Source organism: Caenorhabditis remanei, chromosome I (genome assembly GCF_010183535.1).
Source record: "Caenorhabditis remanei strain PX506 chromosome I, whole genome shotgun sequence".
NCBI classification, from domain to species: Eukaryota; Metazoa; Nematoda; class Chromadorea; order Rhabditida; family Rhabditidae; genus Caenorhabditis; species Caenorhabditis remanei.
In genome coordinates, this window is record NC_071328.1 from 4,516,184 (window position 1) to 4,531,559 (window position 15,376).

The window sequence follows — 15,376 nt, forward strand, 5'->3', positions numbered from 1 at the left end:
CTTAAAATTAATGTATTTAATAACTTTTCTAATATTACATTACTCGGCCAATAAGAGCGTCGCTGCCAGGATTTCTCCGTACTGATTTGTATACCTATGTAACTTATGCCGGTTTTTATTCATGTGTCATTGTTATTATGTTTAAAAGTATTATGTTCAAAGGTTTTAACGGTTTATTCATTCAATCTGTACAGTTCGAGAAGTCTAACTCTTTGCTGGAATATTTGACTGATTTAAAACAAAGGTGTTCAATTCATTTACAGAATACCGTTCAAATGGATCGACTTCTGGATAGACCGATAAACGAGTGGCCCGATGACTATTGGAGGATGGCTTGGTCAATTGCGGATTTCTCAAAAAATGCCCTTGAGCCTCAAACATTCTATGCAATAAGCATTGATGTACTCAGCAAGAATGAAGAAATTGGTTGTGAGACAGGCGTAATCGACAAATTCGTCAAATCATTCGCCCACTTGACTCATCGGTTCTATCCACGTATTCATCCGTGGCTCCATGCGAAAATATTCTTCGTTTGCAGAACTTCTCTACTGGACGCTGAAGTTGAATAGTATGGAATTTCAGTTATATGCTTTCAGAAAGAAATGTTTTTCTCAGTTTTAGAACTCATGCGTATTTGGCTGTCGATCAAGACAATAAAATTCTACATTACAAACAACGAGTGGGACTCGGCGAGTTCGGAAATCCGAGAATGCAGGTTGAGGGGTTAGACGATCCTGTAGATCCAGCACCCACGAATGGGAATGTGGCTGGTGACAATGCGTAAGATTCATAGAGCATGGAGAATAAATCATTTATATATTTTTACAGAGACCAAGCCGACGGAAATCCTCAACAAGGTAATGAGGTGCAAAATGCGGGGTATGACGCTGATGCCCATTTGCCTGCCCAAGGAAACAATGATATTCATCATAACGAGCAAAACAATGAGAACTTTCTTGAGAATCAATATCAATATACTGTGGATCGGCAAGGGTAAGAAGTGATACAAGATTCCAAAGAAAGAACATTCTTCAGTGGAAACTCGAACACCGTCCCCAATGATTTTCCCGATCAATACTTTTACGAGGGATCGAACGAGAACAATCGTCCGAGCACTTCAACGAGCATCCCATATCACGAAGCGCCTTCTAACAATATTCAATTGAAACGACAGAGTGTCGGTCAAATAGGAGATGGCAATGAATCATCTGATCAGCCGGAAATATCGTACCCGAAGAAATACCGTGTTGTTGTACTGAAAGAGGGAAATAATACAAACCTGGGTTCAAATCAAGATGCAATGTATGATACTCCGAGCACTTCTTCTGATATCCCAGGATCTGGAAGATATTCAAAACCAACAATCACTTCACAAAATGCTCAAATGGAAGGATTTACTTCTGGAACTGCCGGTCTGAATCTCCGTCAGCAACAGCTCCAAGAGAGACTTGTGGACTCTTCAAACTTAAGGACTAACTATGAAACTGCTTCAACTAATGTACCATATTTTGCGAAGAAGAATAATCAAAACACACAGTTGCAAAGACAAGGGCATACTCATGGAGCTGCCGATAAGCCAAGAATATTGAATCTGAAAAGATATGCTCCTAACCAATCGGTTGTTGGGAATCATACGAATCGGTATCTGAATACGCATCAACAAAATATCCAAACAAGAATTGGAGATCATGAAGTCAATGAACGAGGACCATCCGAACCGAATAGAGAAGTCAACGGTTCCAACTTCAGTTACATGAATATAGAAAACTATCAAGAATTCATGCGTTACGGAGAAACTATGACTGAGTTTTTGAATCGCCTAAATGAACATCGTAAAGCAGTCGGATTCAAAGAGGCTCAAATTTCGTCCGCTGTCTATATGAGAGTTCGTTTGAATTCGATGAGTGAAAAGACCGGAAGCCGACTTCAGAATCCGAGACGTCCCATTTTGAAGTATATTCCTGTAACGTTTGAAACAATGTCAAAAGCCAAACTCATGACGACTCCTGAGTTTCTTCGGCGTACCCAGAGAGCGCGGAACGCTGCACTGTTCATCGAAACTACAGAAAATCTCCGACCATTTTTCGACGCGTTGTACTTTGCGGTGGAAGGATTGTCACTCACGAAGACATTTGCAAACATCCTATCGCGGATCGGAGAGTTTATCGAGTATACTGAAGTTAAACCTATAGTGAGTCTATTTAACTCAGGATTTAAAAAGAAATTACATTTCCAGATGGCCAGAGAAGGAACTACTGAAACATCGCTCAAGATTGTGCTTCATTGTGTGGTGTGTAACGCCGGCGAAGAATGTAAATACGGTTATACTTTGAAGCATGTAATCGGCTCATTAATATCAGGACTGTCAGATATGAATACTCTTGAAAACTTCAAAGAGTCTTGTTATTTACAAATCGGGAAACCAGACAGCAAGTTGAAGGTGGGAAGAAATTATCAAAATTATCAAAATATGGAATATTTTTCAGAAAATCTCGTATCCAATGGTTGACACTTCATTCGCAGAAGCTCTCAATTACGCCATTTCTGTATCAAATTTCGAGAATCCCAAGACTAGAACTTCATGATTTAATAATACTCATCATTGTCTTGTTATATTATTGCTGAACATTTTACCTATGTATACTTATGTAACTAACCGTATTAATGTGCTATAATTATTCTGAAAGTGAGAAGTTTTATATTGATTTTTCAGTTTTTATTTACTTATTTTTTCACAAAATTGAGAAGTTGAAAGTCTTCGTTTCTTATTTATGTATTTTCAGATGGTTTTCGAATAAACTCTGATTTATAGGCATCGCGATGGAAATGGAGGATTACGGAGGAGAAGAGTTTGTATATGAATCAGACGAATGGGAAGATGGGGAAATAGATCTCCGAGATGACGACGAAATAGACAGAGAAAAAGAAAAGGAACTCCGAATGAGAAATCAGAAGACTATTATTTAGTGAGAGTGAAAGAAAACTCTGAAACACTTTGATAAAAACCACCTTTTCAGCTTAAAGTATGTGGATAAACACTTGAAGGGAATGAAGAAATTAATCAAAGAATTGGTAGATTCTGATGAAGCTGAGACAATGTTGGTTGCAATACTGAAAACAAATTGAACGATTTACAATTTTCAGAGATAAATCTACGGCGGCTCGAATGATAGATGTTTCCAGTACTTCTCGGTTCTTCTCTGACTTCATGTCGAGTGAGACACCAGCTGAAACTTCTGATAGTGAGGACGAGGCAAAGTTTGTAACAGCAGGAAACTTTAGTTTTCAATAACTCATTTTTAGAGAATCCAACACAGATTCTTCTGATATATCGTCGAGGGAGAGTGTCTCCAAAAGAGTTCGAGTCAATAATGAAAACGAAGGAATATCAGAAAAACGTCGCCGAGTTGATAGCAAATATCAAGGAGAATCAGATGCCCCAACCCCAGAAATAATTCCAATTCCACGAAAGAAATATCCATATATTCATAAAGTTCTCGACTCACTCGGAATAAAAGTCGAAAACGTACTGCACCTCTTTCAATGTGATCCCGGATTGAAATATCTCCAGAAAATATTAGAAGGACACTTGTTTTCTATAGCACAACGCTATGATTTCAGTACTCAGGAAAATCGAAAGTTGTTCATGGATGAATTGAATAGATCTATGCCAGTGGACAAGCTCCTTTTCTACCAGCTTTTCAATTGCATGCCGAAGGAGGAATTAATGGAACATCTTGCTAGAATCTTACCGAACTCACATGAAATGACTCCAGAAGCATGGCGTCTTCTCATTAAAATCTTGAAGTGTTATCGCCCGGTTCCTGTGAATTTGGGAGAAAAACCTATGGATATTCCCGATTTTCCACTTCCGAAAATGATGGAGCAACTCATTGATCTCCTACCTGAACGACTAGAACCCGATCCACCAGTGAATTCTACACGTTTCAACTTGCGACCAGAACCACTGCATTCCGAGGGACACACCGCTATTTTAACACTTTTGTCAATCGCAGATCCAGTTCCCAAGAATGATCAGCCACTTTTACCCGTCCGTATCCCGCCGACACTTCCAGAACCACAAAACATTCAGGCGACGGATCTGGAACTTTGTGAACCAGTTATTCGTTTACTTATGGGTTTTGCAGTGGCAACTAGATGCTCCAAGATGAACGTGTTCATACATCGTTTGAATGCTGAGGTGCAAAGAAATTCAAGAAAGCAACTTGTAAGTTTTCGTGTCACTGAGAAACTGAAAATTGTAATTCTTTCAGATGATCCCACGAGGATACGCCGACTATGCACTACAAACCTTTGTCGAACTTTTGATTGCTGGTTCATCGGAAATAGTTGCAGAAGGAAATTCAATAAAACTTTCAACCTTTCTCATCTCACTTCGAATGGGATCAATTCATTTTCAACGTTTTAACAATTTTCAATCAGTTTTGATGTGTGCATCCGTCAGCGGAAATAATACCAAAAAGGTAGAAGATAGATTCTAGTTCCAGACCGATTTAAAAAATTTCAGAGACTTCCACACGATTGTATGTATTATTGGTTTTCCTGGTGTTACAACTTCCTCGTTTCGGAAATTAGAAAACTTTCCTAATTCGAGTCTGATTCCCACTCATAAATTGTGATTTCTTTCATTGTGTTTTATCATATTGTTAATTATTGCGTCTAATTTTTCTATTCTGAGCGTAAAAGCCTCGTATTCTGTGATTTCTTCGTTTATTTTCTTTTAAAACGTTCAAATTATAGTTAATTGATTTGTGTGTGAAAGTCCAGAAGTCTCGAATCTTCGATATATTATTTGAAATTTCCATTTTCGCGCCAAGGTGTCGATTTCGGCGACCTGGGGACGAAGAACCGGCGCCCGGCCGTAACCTTGGCGCGAGTGACAAAAGTGGTTGCGGCTGCAAATAAATTGCAGTTTTCTTGGTTTTTGCTGGTTACTAACAAAAGTCAAATATATCTTTTCCTGAAAGAACTCTGGAATTTTCATTTTTCATTTCAGAATTCGATAAATTGTTGAAATACTACCGTTTCGTTTTGATCATGAAATGTTTCCCCTCAATTTCTTCATTTTTCTTTCAGGTCCATCATGGATTTGCTGGAATTCCTCAAAAAAGAATCACTACTGACCGTGAAACCCCTCTCGATTCTACAATTAGCTCGAAAATTCAAACGAATGAGCGGATCATCGACGGAAACTGAACTGATTGAAACCGAAATCTATGGTCATCAAAGACGAATCCCGACGTATTCAGAGATCGACTGGGTTACGAGAATTCGAATGATGTTCACGTTGGGATACATTATTTATAAAGAAGAGATAAAAGAGTGGAATCTTCATAAATATGGAGAAATCAAATTGAATCAGAGCTCTCGAATCTTGGCATTTGTGCCAAAAGACAAGAGTTACCGATTGGAAGGCGATTTCGATGAGATTCTCGCAGAAGAAGAACGAATGGATTGTCATATTGCAAACGGTCTCAAATCTGAAGATGACTTATTGTTTCTGAAATTTATCGCTGAAAAGTCGCTGAATGTCACCGCCCCGCTGACAATTATTAGTTTATGTGATGAATATATCAAGGAGTGCGGTGTACCGAAGACAATAAATACCCTTCAAGGTTATGTTCGTCAGATTCGTTCGGCCATTCCGCATACTATTTATTTCGATTTGGAGAGAAAAGTCAAGATGATGTTCGCAATTAGTGCGAAAATCGAAAAAGAGTTTTTGGCAGAGTAAGTAAATAGCATTTTCAGATTGAATTTTTTGATACAAAATTCTCATTTCAGACTCCAAAAGGATGCCTTTGTGGCTCTCGACGACCAGCAACATATCATCGAATACAGATCCAATGACAACAGTATCCACTTGAAAGGTTTTCATGATTCTGCTGCGAAAGTGGGGACTCGCGGTGATGATTTCATTGGAGCCTCAACTTCGACGAAGAAGCCTTTCTCCTACACGCCGCAACAATGCGAGGATTTGTTCGATCATCTTGCTCGCAGAGCATTCCAAGCCACGGAACCATTGAATGTGAAGAGATTAATCAGCAATTACAATAAGGACAAGGGAATTACACAGTCGAAACTCCCGATGAATGCGTTCATCTCTTCACTTTTCGAAACAATCAAAGCGAAAGACGATTGGTCACTGCAGCAGAGAGTTCGAATGTTGTTCGTTCTCGGTGTGAAGCTGGATTCCGATTATGTGACCGTGTAAGCAGAAGTATCGAAACTCATTGATGCTTAATGAAACTGTTCCAGACTGGAAAAGAAAGCCGATGTGGTGACTGATTATGATATGAGAATCACAAAATATTCTTCGCACAGAGACAAATTCCACTTGGAAGGAATTAATGAAGAAAAGGAAAAGGAGGTAGAAGTAAAGGCCGATGAACCGATGAGAAGAAGTAGAAGAACGTGAGTTATTCCTAGGGTACCGGCAGAGTTTGCAGTGGAGATACCTGAAATTGAGAGTCAGATTAATTACTAACATGACTTTTGCTTTCCCTATGATATAGATATCATGATATACCTCCGCTGTAGGCTCACAGATTTTGACTATTAGTTCGGCACAGTTCTCACAACTGCGCTCCACCGAAATGCCCTTGGAAATGTCTCTTTTTCTCTGATTCTCTCAGTTTTGCACACAATTTTCTTCGGTTTCGGTAGAGCGCGGTTGTAAGAAGCGTGCCGTGCTAATATAAGTTGAACCAATCTGCAATCCACAACACTTCAGTAACCCAGTAGTCAGCGAAGACCAGAAGCCATTTGGAACACCGAGCAAGAAATTAAAGTTAGAACCGAAGAACGAAGAACCATCCGAAACACCTCCAGATGCTCAGGACGACGCTGATAGAACGCGCAATGACGTGGCGGAACCCGCAGTCGTTAAATCCGAAGGGACGATCCCACTTCTCCACATTCTTGAAGGCCTGAAAATGATGGTGGAGGAGCTGAATTCTCTGAATCTTTCAGCAGATATCAAAAAGATTGATAAGTCGTTGAGGGATGCCAAAAACAAGGATCTTGTTAGTGACTACTTTAGCTTATTCTATTCTCACATACCAACAATTTCAGAGTATCCTCGTCGGTCATCTGGACATAGCTCTTCAGTCTTGCTTCCTTCTTTCTACTAAACGATTACACAATGTTTGGTCCGCCGAGAGTGAGAAGCCGTACGGTGAATTCGTTCGGATCTTCAATAAGACAATCTCCTCATGGAATTCACCGGGACTCGCCGAGCTTCAGACAATTATCAATGGAAACTTAGCCGAGAAAAATAAGAAATTTGTCTCAATGGGAAGTTTTTCGTCGGGATTGAATCATATACTCGCTGTTATAATTCCATGATACATTTCTCGACTTATTTTGTGCAATTTATTCAATCATTTCCTATTTTTGCCGGTATTCTTGTAACCATGACTTTACTCAATTACTGTATATGAACTTGATTATTCCTTTTTTATATTCTTTCTCTCTTTTTCTGATTTCGAGGTGTGAATATCATGAGTTCAAATTTTTCAGATTGAGGAGCAACATTTGAGGGAGTAAGAGAAAAGGGCTACTGGAAGAAAGCTAGATTGTTACCAGAATGATCTTTACAGGTGGTGCAAGCTGAAGGTTTTTCAGTGTTCATTTAAAACAACGACGTTTTGGTCATTTTTAGTTTTCAGTCATATTTCAGGGAATACATTTGAAATCTGACTTTACAGTGGCCGAGTTTCTTGGTTTCGGATTCTAGGCCACCATTTGCGACCAAAACGTTTTTCTACATACGGCATACCTCTTTGAAGTTTAACTCATTTTGAACGTGAAACTTATCACATATTGTAAAAAATAACCGAATTCAAATAAACTATTCATACTAAAAACGTGACACTCCACTAGCCCAATCTGATAAACTAGAAATCCCAGAGCACAAAAAAAAGCAGCTAGTCTCGAATAATCGAAAGTCGAAAACTCTGTCCCCCCCCACTTCTCACTTTCAGACACGTTTCGTTGACTGGTAAGTTCTCTTCTCAACTTCTTCCGTAAATTTCAAATTTCAACTCGAATTTTCAGATTGGAATCAAACGAAAAGTCATCGCGCGACAATATGATTGTCTACGTCCTTCTGGCTATCATCGCCGCCATCGCCTACTATTTCTTCTCTAAAAATGGGACGGATGAGCCGCCGAAAACTGCTCCGAAGAGCACGAGAAGCACTCGATCGGCGCCTAGGACGTCTTCAAGGAAACCGGTGGTCGTCACTGAGCAACCGGCTCCAGTTCCAGTTCCAATTGTGTCAGCTCCAGAAGTTCAGCAGCCAGTGGAGGCCCCTCCAGCTCCAGTACCTGCTCCAGTTCAAGAAATTGCTGCTCCGGCTCCTGTAGAACCTGTACCAGAACCTGCTCCAGTCCAAGTTGCTCCACCGCCATCCGAACCTGCACCAGCTCCTGCACCTGCACCAGCTCCTGCACCTGAACCAGTACCGATTCTCGACCCATTGAGTTCTCCAATCCGTCCACCAATCGGTGGTAACTCTGTTTTGTTGGCGCCCCCGGATAACTTCTCCGGCCAAATTGGCGGAAAATCGGAACGATTGGCTCCGGATGTTGCTCCACCGGCTCCGGCTATGGTTCAGGCTCCAGAGGCACCGGCTCCGGTTCCAGAAGCTCCTGCTCCAGCTCCACAGGTGGCTCCACAGGCGGCTCCAGTCGAGTCTGTCATGTTGGCTCCAAAAACGAATGAAACTGCTCAGGCACCCGGACCCGGAGGTCCTTCATCGGCTCACTTGCCAGTCGCCTCCGCTGGTGACACATCGAAAAAGTCGAAGAAAACGAAAAAGAAGAAGAACAAGAAGTCGAAGGATAAGAAAAGTGAGTTTTTTGAATAGAGAAAGTTAGCCTATGCGAAAGTTCAGACATGTGAATATTATGCCGTGCAGGAGTTAGTCCTGCGAAAAATTGACCATGCAAAAGTTAGGCCATGCGAAAGTTAGGTCATGTGAAAGTTAGACCACGGGAAAAATCGGCCATGCGATATTCAGATTATGTGAAAGTTAGACCATTTGAAAGTTAGGCCGTGCGAGACTCAGGCCATGTGAAAGTTAGACCAGGCGAAAGATTGGTCATGCGATAGTTAGGCCATGCGAAAGTTAGACCATGCGAAAGTTAGGCCATGCGAGAGTTCAGAAATGGAAATATTAGATCGTGCAACAGTTAGTTAAAGCAATGTAAAAGTTTGGCCACGATAAAGTTCGGTCATGCGAAAATAGGAAATCTGAATACTGTACCATGAGAATATTCAATGCCAAAACATTAAGAACGGCGATTCTGAATATCAAGTTTCCAGAATCCGCCAATACCTCCACCAAAAACAAGAAAAAGAAGAAGAAGAGCAAGGGAAAGAGCACCTCTTCATCAGCTGCTCCATCCCCAGCTCAACCTGAAACCGGAGTCCAAACAGCCAACGAAATCCGTAGCGATGCTCCAGAATCCAACGTCAACACTGCCCTCTCCATCCGTTCCCCAGCCACTCAAGACGCTCCTGAACCAGATGTCAAAACTGCTGCCGAGGCGAAAAATGACGATCCAGAGACTGGTGTGAAGACGGCTGCAGAGGATAAGAACGACGTGCCAGAATCTGGAGTCAAAACTGCCAACGAGGCGAAGAATGATGTACCGGAGTCTGGAGTGAAGACGGCTGCTGAAGATAAGAGTGATGCTCCAGAATCTGGTGTGAAGACTGCGACGGAGATGGGTGGAGGAGAGCAGCCGAAGCGAGATGGCGCTCCAAAGGAATAGAAATGAACTCGACCAAAGACCAAAAACCAAAAATCATGATTCTTTAGTTTTGTAATGAAGTGAAATTTATGTGGTGTCTTTTGTTTTTAAATGAGAAGTTAGCGATGAGATCCCATTGATGGTTGCTCCGGAGAAAAGTTCAAATCTGCCAAAGTAAATTCGCTACGCCAGCGGGAGAGTTTGATACAGAATTGGTCACGGTCAAAGAATCAGAATTTAAGATTGTGCATCGTAGCTCCGGATTCCGGGTTCTGGTTTCAAGGATCTGAATTTAACGTTAAGACTTTAGGATTCAACATTTAGGATTTTTGAATTCTGGCTTCGGCTTTGGAGTTCTGTCTTCCAGACTCTGGATGCTTGATTCCGAAGTCAGGAGTCAAGATTCAGGAATCTGGATTTATAATTCTGGATTCTAGATTTAAGATGTTTGATTTTGGTTTCAGGAACCAGAAACCAGGAATTTGGAGTATTTCAGTATTACTGTCTTGTCTTTTTCATTTAGACATCCTCTCAATTCAAATCTAATAATGAATAGTATTCCAATCAATTGATTAGACTCATCTGATCAACTGCCAGTTTACCAATTTGCAAAGAAGTGAGTCCATAATTGGGTTTATGTCTCATAACTTCAATAATTTTCAGAGATTGGGCACGTACTTGGAGAATTCATAAGTTAAATGCGACTGGAAAATAGAAGAATTCAGTAATCCACATTTCATAGTTCGAGATGCTGATCAACACGTGGCAACACTGGAAATCACAACACGAAGAATAAAATTTGCAGCATGGAAAATGACAGAAGAAGAGGTTATGAGAGAAAGAATTCAGAAGAATTTCCAGAAAACTCTAATCCAAGAAGCATCCCCTTCCAGAAATTTCATGAATTTTTCAAAATTTTCATGGCTGATTCAGAGAGAAATCTTGTCGAGTATGGAATTGGTGGATCTGTTGATGATGGCTTCTTGTTCTCAGAAATTCAATCGAAATATGAAATCAATGATGAGAAGCCGATTCGACAAGATACTCACAATCACTTATAAGTCGAGTCCGTTCAATATTTCCTCATCTAGTAGTGGAGACGATCCATTTATGAGTGTCAAAACGAGGTATGAACTGAGAGGTCGTCCTCTTATCCCAATGAATCTATTCGGAATGGCTTTACAAGTAAGGTGAGTAAGAATCATTGTGTCACTACTGTACGCTTAACTGTTTAAGGAACAACTTCCCAAATGAGTTAATTTCATTCCTTTCAGTATGCCAACCAGAAATCATCCACTTATGGTACTATTCAATATGGAACATCAGCTAATACTACTTCCATCTATCCACAATTACTTCCTCGACTTCTTTGGTTCATCGATCAAATATCAGTTAAATGTTGACTACCTGTGGCGACCATATTCAAAAATGAAGAATATCAGTAGTACAGATATATCCTATCACATAAGAGTAATTGAGTTCCACGACTTCCTTACGATCTCTCCTAATCAGGATTATATCAAACTACCTAAATTAGAAAGCATCACAGGGTTACAATTGGAGAGCTCTTTGGTTGAAAGAAAATGGAAATTTGCTAGGACGACAGTGTTAGATATTGGTGAAACGGATCGGTTGGCAGAAGATATTTTATCCAATTTCGAAGGTAGACAGTTGTTTATTAACAGAGGAATCATAAGCGATACTGCTGTCATCCAGTTTCTGAACAAGTGGAGATCGAATGAAGCATATCAGAATTTGGAATACTTCAATATTTTTGTGGCATTTGAACATCCTCTTAATCCAAATCAAATAATGAATAGTATTTCAATCAATCTATTAGACTCATCTGATCAACTGCCAGTTTACCAATTTGCTCAGAAGTAAGTCCATAGTTGAGTTTAAGTCTCATAACTTCAATATTTTCCAGAGATCGCTATCGGAAAGATACTTGGGGGATTCACAAATTCAGCAGTCCAAATTACATTGTTCGAGAGACTGATCAACACGTGGCGTCCATAACGATTACGGATAGAAATATCACTTTTGCAGCGTCGAATATGACTGAAAAAGAGTTTTTGGAGAAACGCCCCGTCAAGAGACTCTATTGAAAACAACAAATCTTTAATTGCATGTTTAAGAAGACAACATTCTGAAATTTGTATTGTAATGAACATTTTTATAACATTGTTTCAAACACGGATGTTTAATAAATATCATTCTGCAAAGCTTTTTTGAATTTTCGGTTTGAACTTCCATTTAAAATTTCCCTCGTCCACTTCCACAATCTCGTACTTTTCTTTGTCCTTGATGACTCCTTCCTCAATGAGGCGCATCCGTTCCCGTACATAATATTTGGCGAGCTGCAAATCTTTGTTTAGAAATGAAAGCTTCAAAAGTAGTACTTCTTCATCATACTCTGCATTAGAACGTCCTTTGTCATTAATCAGTTTGTGAAGGCGACCAACGTTTGGTTCAAGAGCGCCTCCGATTTCGTAGTCGTCACCATTGAGCTCTCCGATCTGGAAAATACATTTGTTTAAGTTAAAATATGAAAAGGTTTTTTACCTGATCAGTATTATATTCTCTATTCATGAGCTCTTTAGCTTCTCATCGTCATAATCATCGTACATTTCATCATCTTCATCGTCGTCATCATCTTCATCAGAATCTCCACCTCTTCTCTCGTTTCTGAAGAAAGTTGTCCGCTCGTCAAGAACTCCACCCGCTAGCGAGATGAAGTTATCTTCGAGTTCTCCACCCTTCCTATCGTCTGGCGCATTTTTCAGACTCCAGTAAGAAATCAAAGTAATCAAATTTAGAATATCTCAATTCACTCTGCTTTGTTTTTTTAAGAAGTCAAATTAAACCGTTCTGCCTTATAATTAGGTCCACCGTATGTCTCCTACGATGACAGGATAGATAGTCATCGGAATGGAAGGGTGACGAAGTGGCAGAGATGAGGACACACAAGACTCACTACATCTCCTCGTTCAGCTCATTGATTTTTTTGAATCTTTCATTTTTTCTACATCTCTTTCTTTATTATATTCTTCATTATTTCAGAATGAAAACTATAGAAAAGCTAAAGCAAATTGACTTGAATGAAAATCTAATCAAATGGATCAGAAACTTCCTAGAAAACAGAAGGTTCAGGGTAAAAGTAGGATCCTCGTTTTCAGTAGAAAGATACGCGCAATGTGGAGTACCGCAGGGTAGTGTACTATCCCCCTTACTATTTGGAATATATGTAAATTCAATTTCGGAAATCCTACCCCCGGGTATTAAATGCAAGCAATTTGCGGATGATTTAAAAATTTACGCAGAAGTTACGGATACTAGTAGTAACCTCCTCCAGGAAGCAATAGCATCCATAGTGGAGTGGGCAGAAAAGGCGAAACTGTCACTTAACCAACAAAAAAACAGTAACAATAACACTGGGAACAAAACAACACGATACAAGTTACAATATTGATGGAGATGTAATAAGGAGGGAGTCGGTGGTCAGAGACCTAGGATTTCTTATCAACCCAAAACTAACCTTCTCTGATCACTGGAGAAAATTCACAGATTCAGCGAAATTCATTATTTCTCAGATATTCCTACTCTATCACAGTCGAAAAATTACACATTTTGCTTTATAAAACATTTGTGCGTCCGATTCTTGAATACGGCACCGTAGTTAGCAGTCCCACAAAATTAGCAGATGTAAAAGCCATTGAATCAGTGCAAAACGCTTCTACGCGTAGACTACCCAGCAGACAAAAAAACAAGTACATACGAATAGATGATCCAGATTACAAAACGGCATCTGAGCGTAATCAACTATATGGGTTAAGTTCCTTAGAGTCCAGGAGGCATGCAATCGATCAAATATTCATACATAAAATGTTATTGAACAAAGTAGATCTCGAAACCAAAAACTTTTTCACTTTAAGGGAGAGTAGTACACGCACTAAAACCAGGTTCGTCTGGGAAAAGTCCAAAACTAAACTACGAAGCCATTTTCTTATTAACAGAACCCTTCCAACTATGAAACTCTAGAATGTTGGCTATCCTGTCACAGTCCTGTAGTCTTAGCAATCCGTCTGTTCACGTAACTCTTATTCTGAATTTTCTATGTCTATTTCTTTTCATGTTCCTTGGTAACACGTTCTCTGGTATAATCTCATGTGTTCTTGTTTCATGTTTATTCTTCCTAGTATAATGTATTGAACCTATTGTATTTGTATTGAATTTTATCCACCAATCTATACTTTCACGATACTTTCACGATCGTAATAAATTATTATTATTATAAGTGAGGCTTACAGATAAAATGGTGCTGGAGGGGGGAGAAGAGGATAACAAGGGGATAACAAGGGGAAGTAAAACAGAAAAAGGAAAACAAGTTAGGGGTACTGAGATCGGCCTAATATTTTTATATTTTGGTGCGGGAGTGGGAGTAATTGGCGCCCGGGGTAGGGCAAAGGATGCAGAGCCAAATAGTGAGACAATAACAGTTATGAGAGATTAAAGTGTGCAAGGAGACACAGGCATTGAGAGTTAGAATTATCAGTCCGTTATCTCCCACAGCGAATCCAGTCCACAGATTGAATAGCAAATGATGGACAGTAACAGTTGAGTTAAAGGAGGACTGAAGTCTCATATTTGGATTGTTTCAGATTCCGCTACTTCAGAAAGATTCTAATAGTAAGAAACTTAAAGGGGAGCCTAGGTAGAAGAGTTTATCTTTGCGTCCGTGTAGTCCCAAGATTTCTGTTCAATTCTTCGTTTCCTCATTTCTTCAAAAAAGTTTTGTAGTTTTTCTATTCTCTCTCGAAATTAATGAAAAAAAACACGAAAATTTGATAGAAAAAGTGAGAAAACAAGGAATTGAGCGAAATCTAGTCCGCGAGGACTACACGACCGCGTGGAAAAACTCTTCCAGCAAAGTTTATTTAGCGTCAGGTGAACGGGAACTGTGGCGTTTAGAACGATATTTAGCATGTGCACCAACGATGAAAGTTTCTTAGAATTGCCTGAAGTATTGAAATCTGAAATAAACGAAATCTGACTTCAGCCATCCTTTAAAGAAAGGAAATACAAAGGGTGATCAATTCCAAACCAGAAATGTGAATACAATAATCGAAACATTGACATCGAACAGAATCGATGCTCTCTTTCCATCACTTTCTCTGATCACATCAAAACAGTTGTCACCGCTGAAGTCGATAGGCAAAAATACCATATTAAACAGTCTGAAAAACATGACATTTAAAAGTTTAAATACAGCTGACGAATTAACCAGTTTATCCTAGGCGGAGCATGACCAAAAAAAATGTCTATAATTTTGTCCGCACTAATTTTTCGTAATAACTTTCGTGGAGATAAAAAATATTGGGTTTCCAGTGGCGACCGTCAGGGGGTGGGTTTGGATCACTAGGGTACAGGGTTAGGAAATCCCGGGCCGGGCCGACCAAAAATGTTGTCATCCCAAAATAGTCAAAATTCTCCAAAATTCTTGTACGATTAGGCTTTTACCGATGTTCCAAAACATTGTCAAAAATCGCCTATTTTGCAAAAACCGGAATTTCCCAAACCTGATAGGGGAGTGT

The 15,376-nt window shown here is 39.7% G+C and overlaps 6 protein-coding genes across 6 annotated transcripts; 5 read left to right on the forward strand and 1 right to left on the reverse strand.

Annotated features, from left to right (window-relative positions):
- Nucleotides 1–275: 275 nt before the first annotated feature.
- GCK72_000725 (uncharacterized protein) lies at nt 276–2,585 on the forward strand (the record flags this gene model as incomplete). The annotated part of the gene is made up of 6 exons (XM_053722638.1): nt 276–568; nt 616–780; nt 829–993; nt 1,036–2,191; nt 2,237–2,440; nt 2,487–2,585. 6 exons carry the CDS (start codon nt 276–278, stop codon nt 2,583–2,585), a joined length of 2,082 nt encoding a protein of 693 aa, XP_053591283.1.
- A 235-nt stretch (nt 2,586–2,820) lies between these two features.
- On the forward strand, nt 2,821–4,609 carry GCK72_000726 (uncharacterized protein; the record flags this gene model as incomplete). Its single annotated transcript, XM_003109406.2, has 6 exons — nt 2,821–2,966; nt 3,018–3,098; nt 3,145–3,258; nt 3,304–4,228; nt 4,275–4,484; nt 4,529–4,609. 6 exons carry the CDS (start codon nt 2,821–2,823, stop codon nt 4,607–4,609), a joined length of 1,557 nt encoding a protein of 518 aa, XP_003109454.2.
- A 495-nt stretch (nt 4,610–5,104) lies between these two features.
- On the forward strand, nt 5,105–7,368 carry GCK72_000727 (uncharacterized protein; the record flags this gene model as incomplete). The annotated part of the gene is made up of 5 exons (XM_003109147.2): nt 5,105–5,751; nt 5,806–6,231; nt 6,280–6,435; nt 6,755–7,046; nt 7,096–7,368. The coding sequence occupies 5 exons, from the start codon at nt 5,105–5,107 to the stop codon at nt 7,366–7,368; spliced, it is 1,794 nt and encodes a 597-aa protein (XP_003109195.2).
- A 745-nt stretch (nt 7,369–8,113) lies between these two features.
- GCK72_000728 (uncharacterized protein) lies at nt 8,114–9,803 on the forward strand (the record flags this gene model as incomplete). The annotated part of the gene is made up of 2 exons (XM_053722639.1): nt 8,114–8,876; nt 9,352–9,803. The coding sequence occupies 2 exons, from the start codon at nt 8,114–8,116 to the stop codon at nt 9,801–9,803; spliced, it is 1,215 nt and encodes a 404-aa protein (XP_053591284.1).
- Nucleotides 9,804–10,733: 930 nt separating this feature from the next.
- GCK72_000729 (uncharacterized protein) lies at nt 10,734–11,890 on the forward strand (the record flags this gene model as incomplete). The annotated part of the gene is made up of 3 exons (XM_053722640.1): nt 10,734–10,972; nt 11,057–11,662; nt 11,710–11,890. 3 exons carry the CDS (start codon nt 10,734–10,736, stop codon nt 11,888–11,890), a joined length of 1,026 nt encoding a protein of 341 aa, XP_053591285.1.
- Nucleotides 11,891–11,995: 105 nt separating this feature from the next.
- GCK72_000730 (uncharacterized protein) lies at nt 11,996–12,374 on the reverse strand (the record flags this gene model as incomplete). Its single annotated transcript, XM_053722641.1, has 2 exons — nt 11,996–12,301; nt 12,348–12,374. The coding sequence occupies 2 exons, from the start codon at nt 12,372–12,374 to the stop codon at nt 11,996–11,998; spliced, it is 333 nt and encodes a 110-aa protein (XP_053591286.1).
- Nucleotides 12,375–15,376: the final 3,002 nt, after the last annotated feature.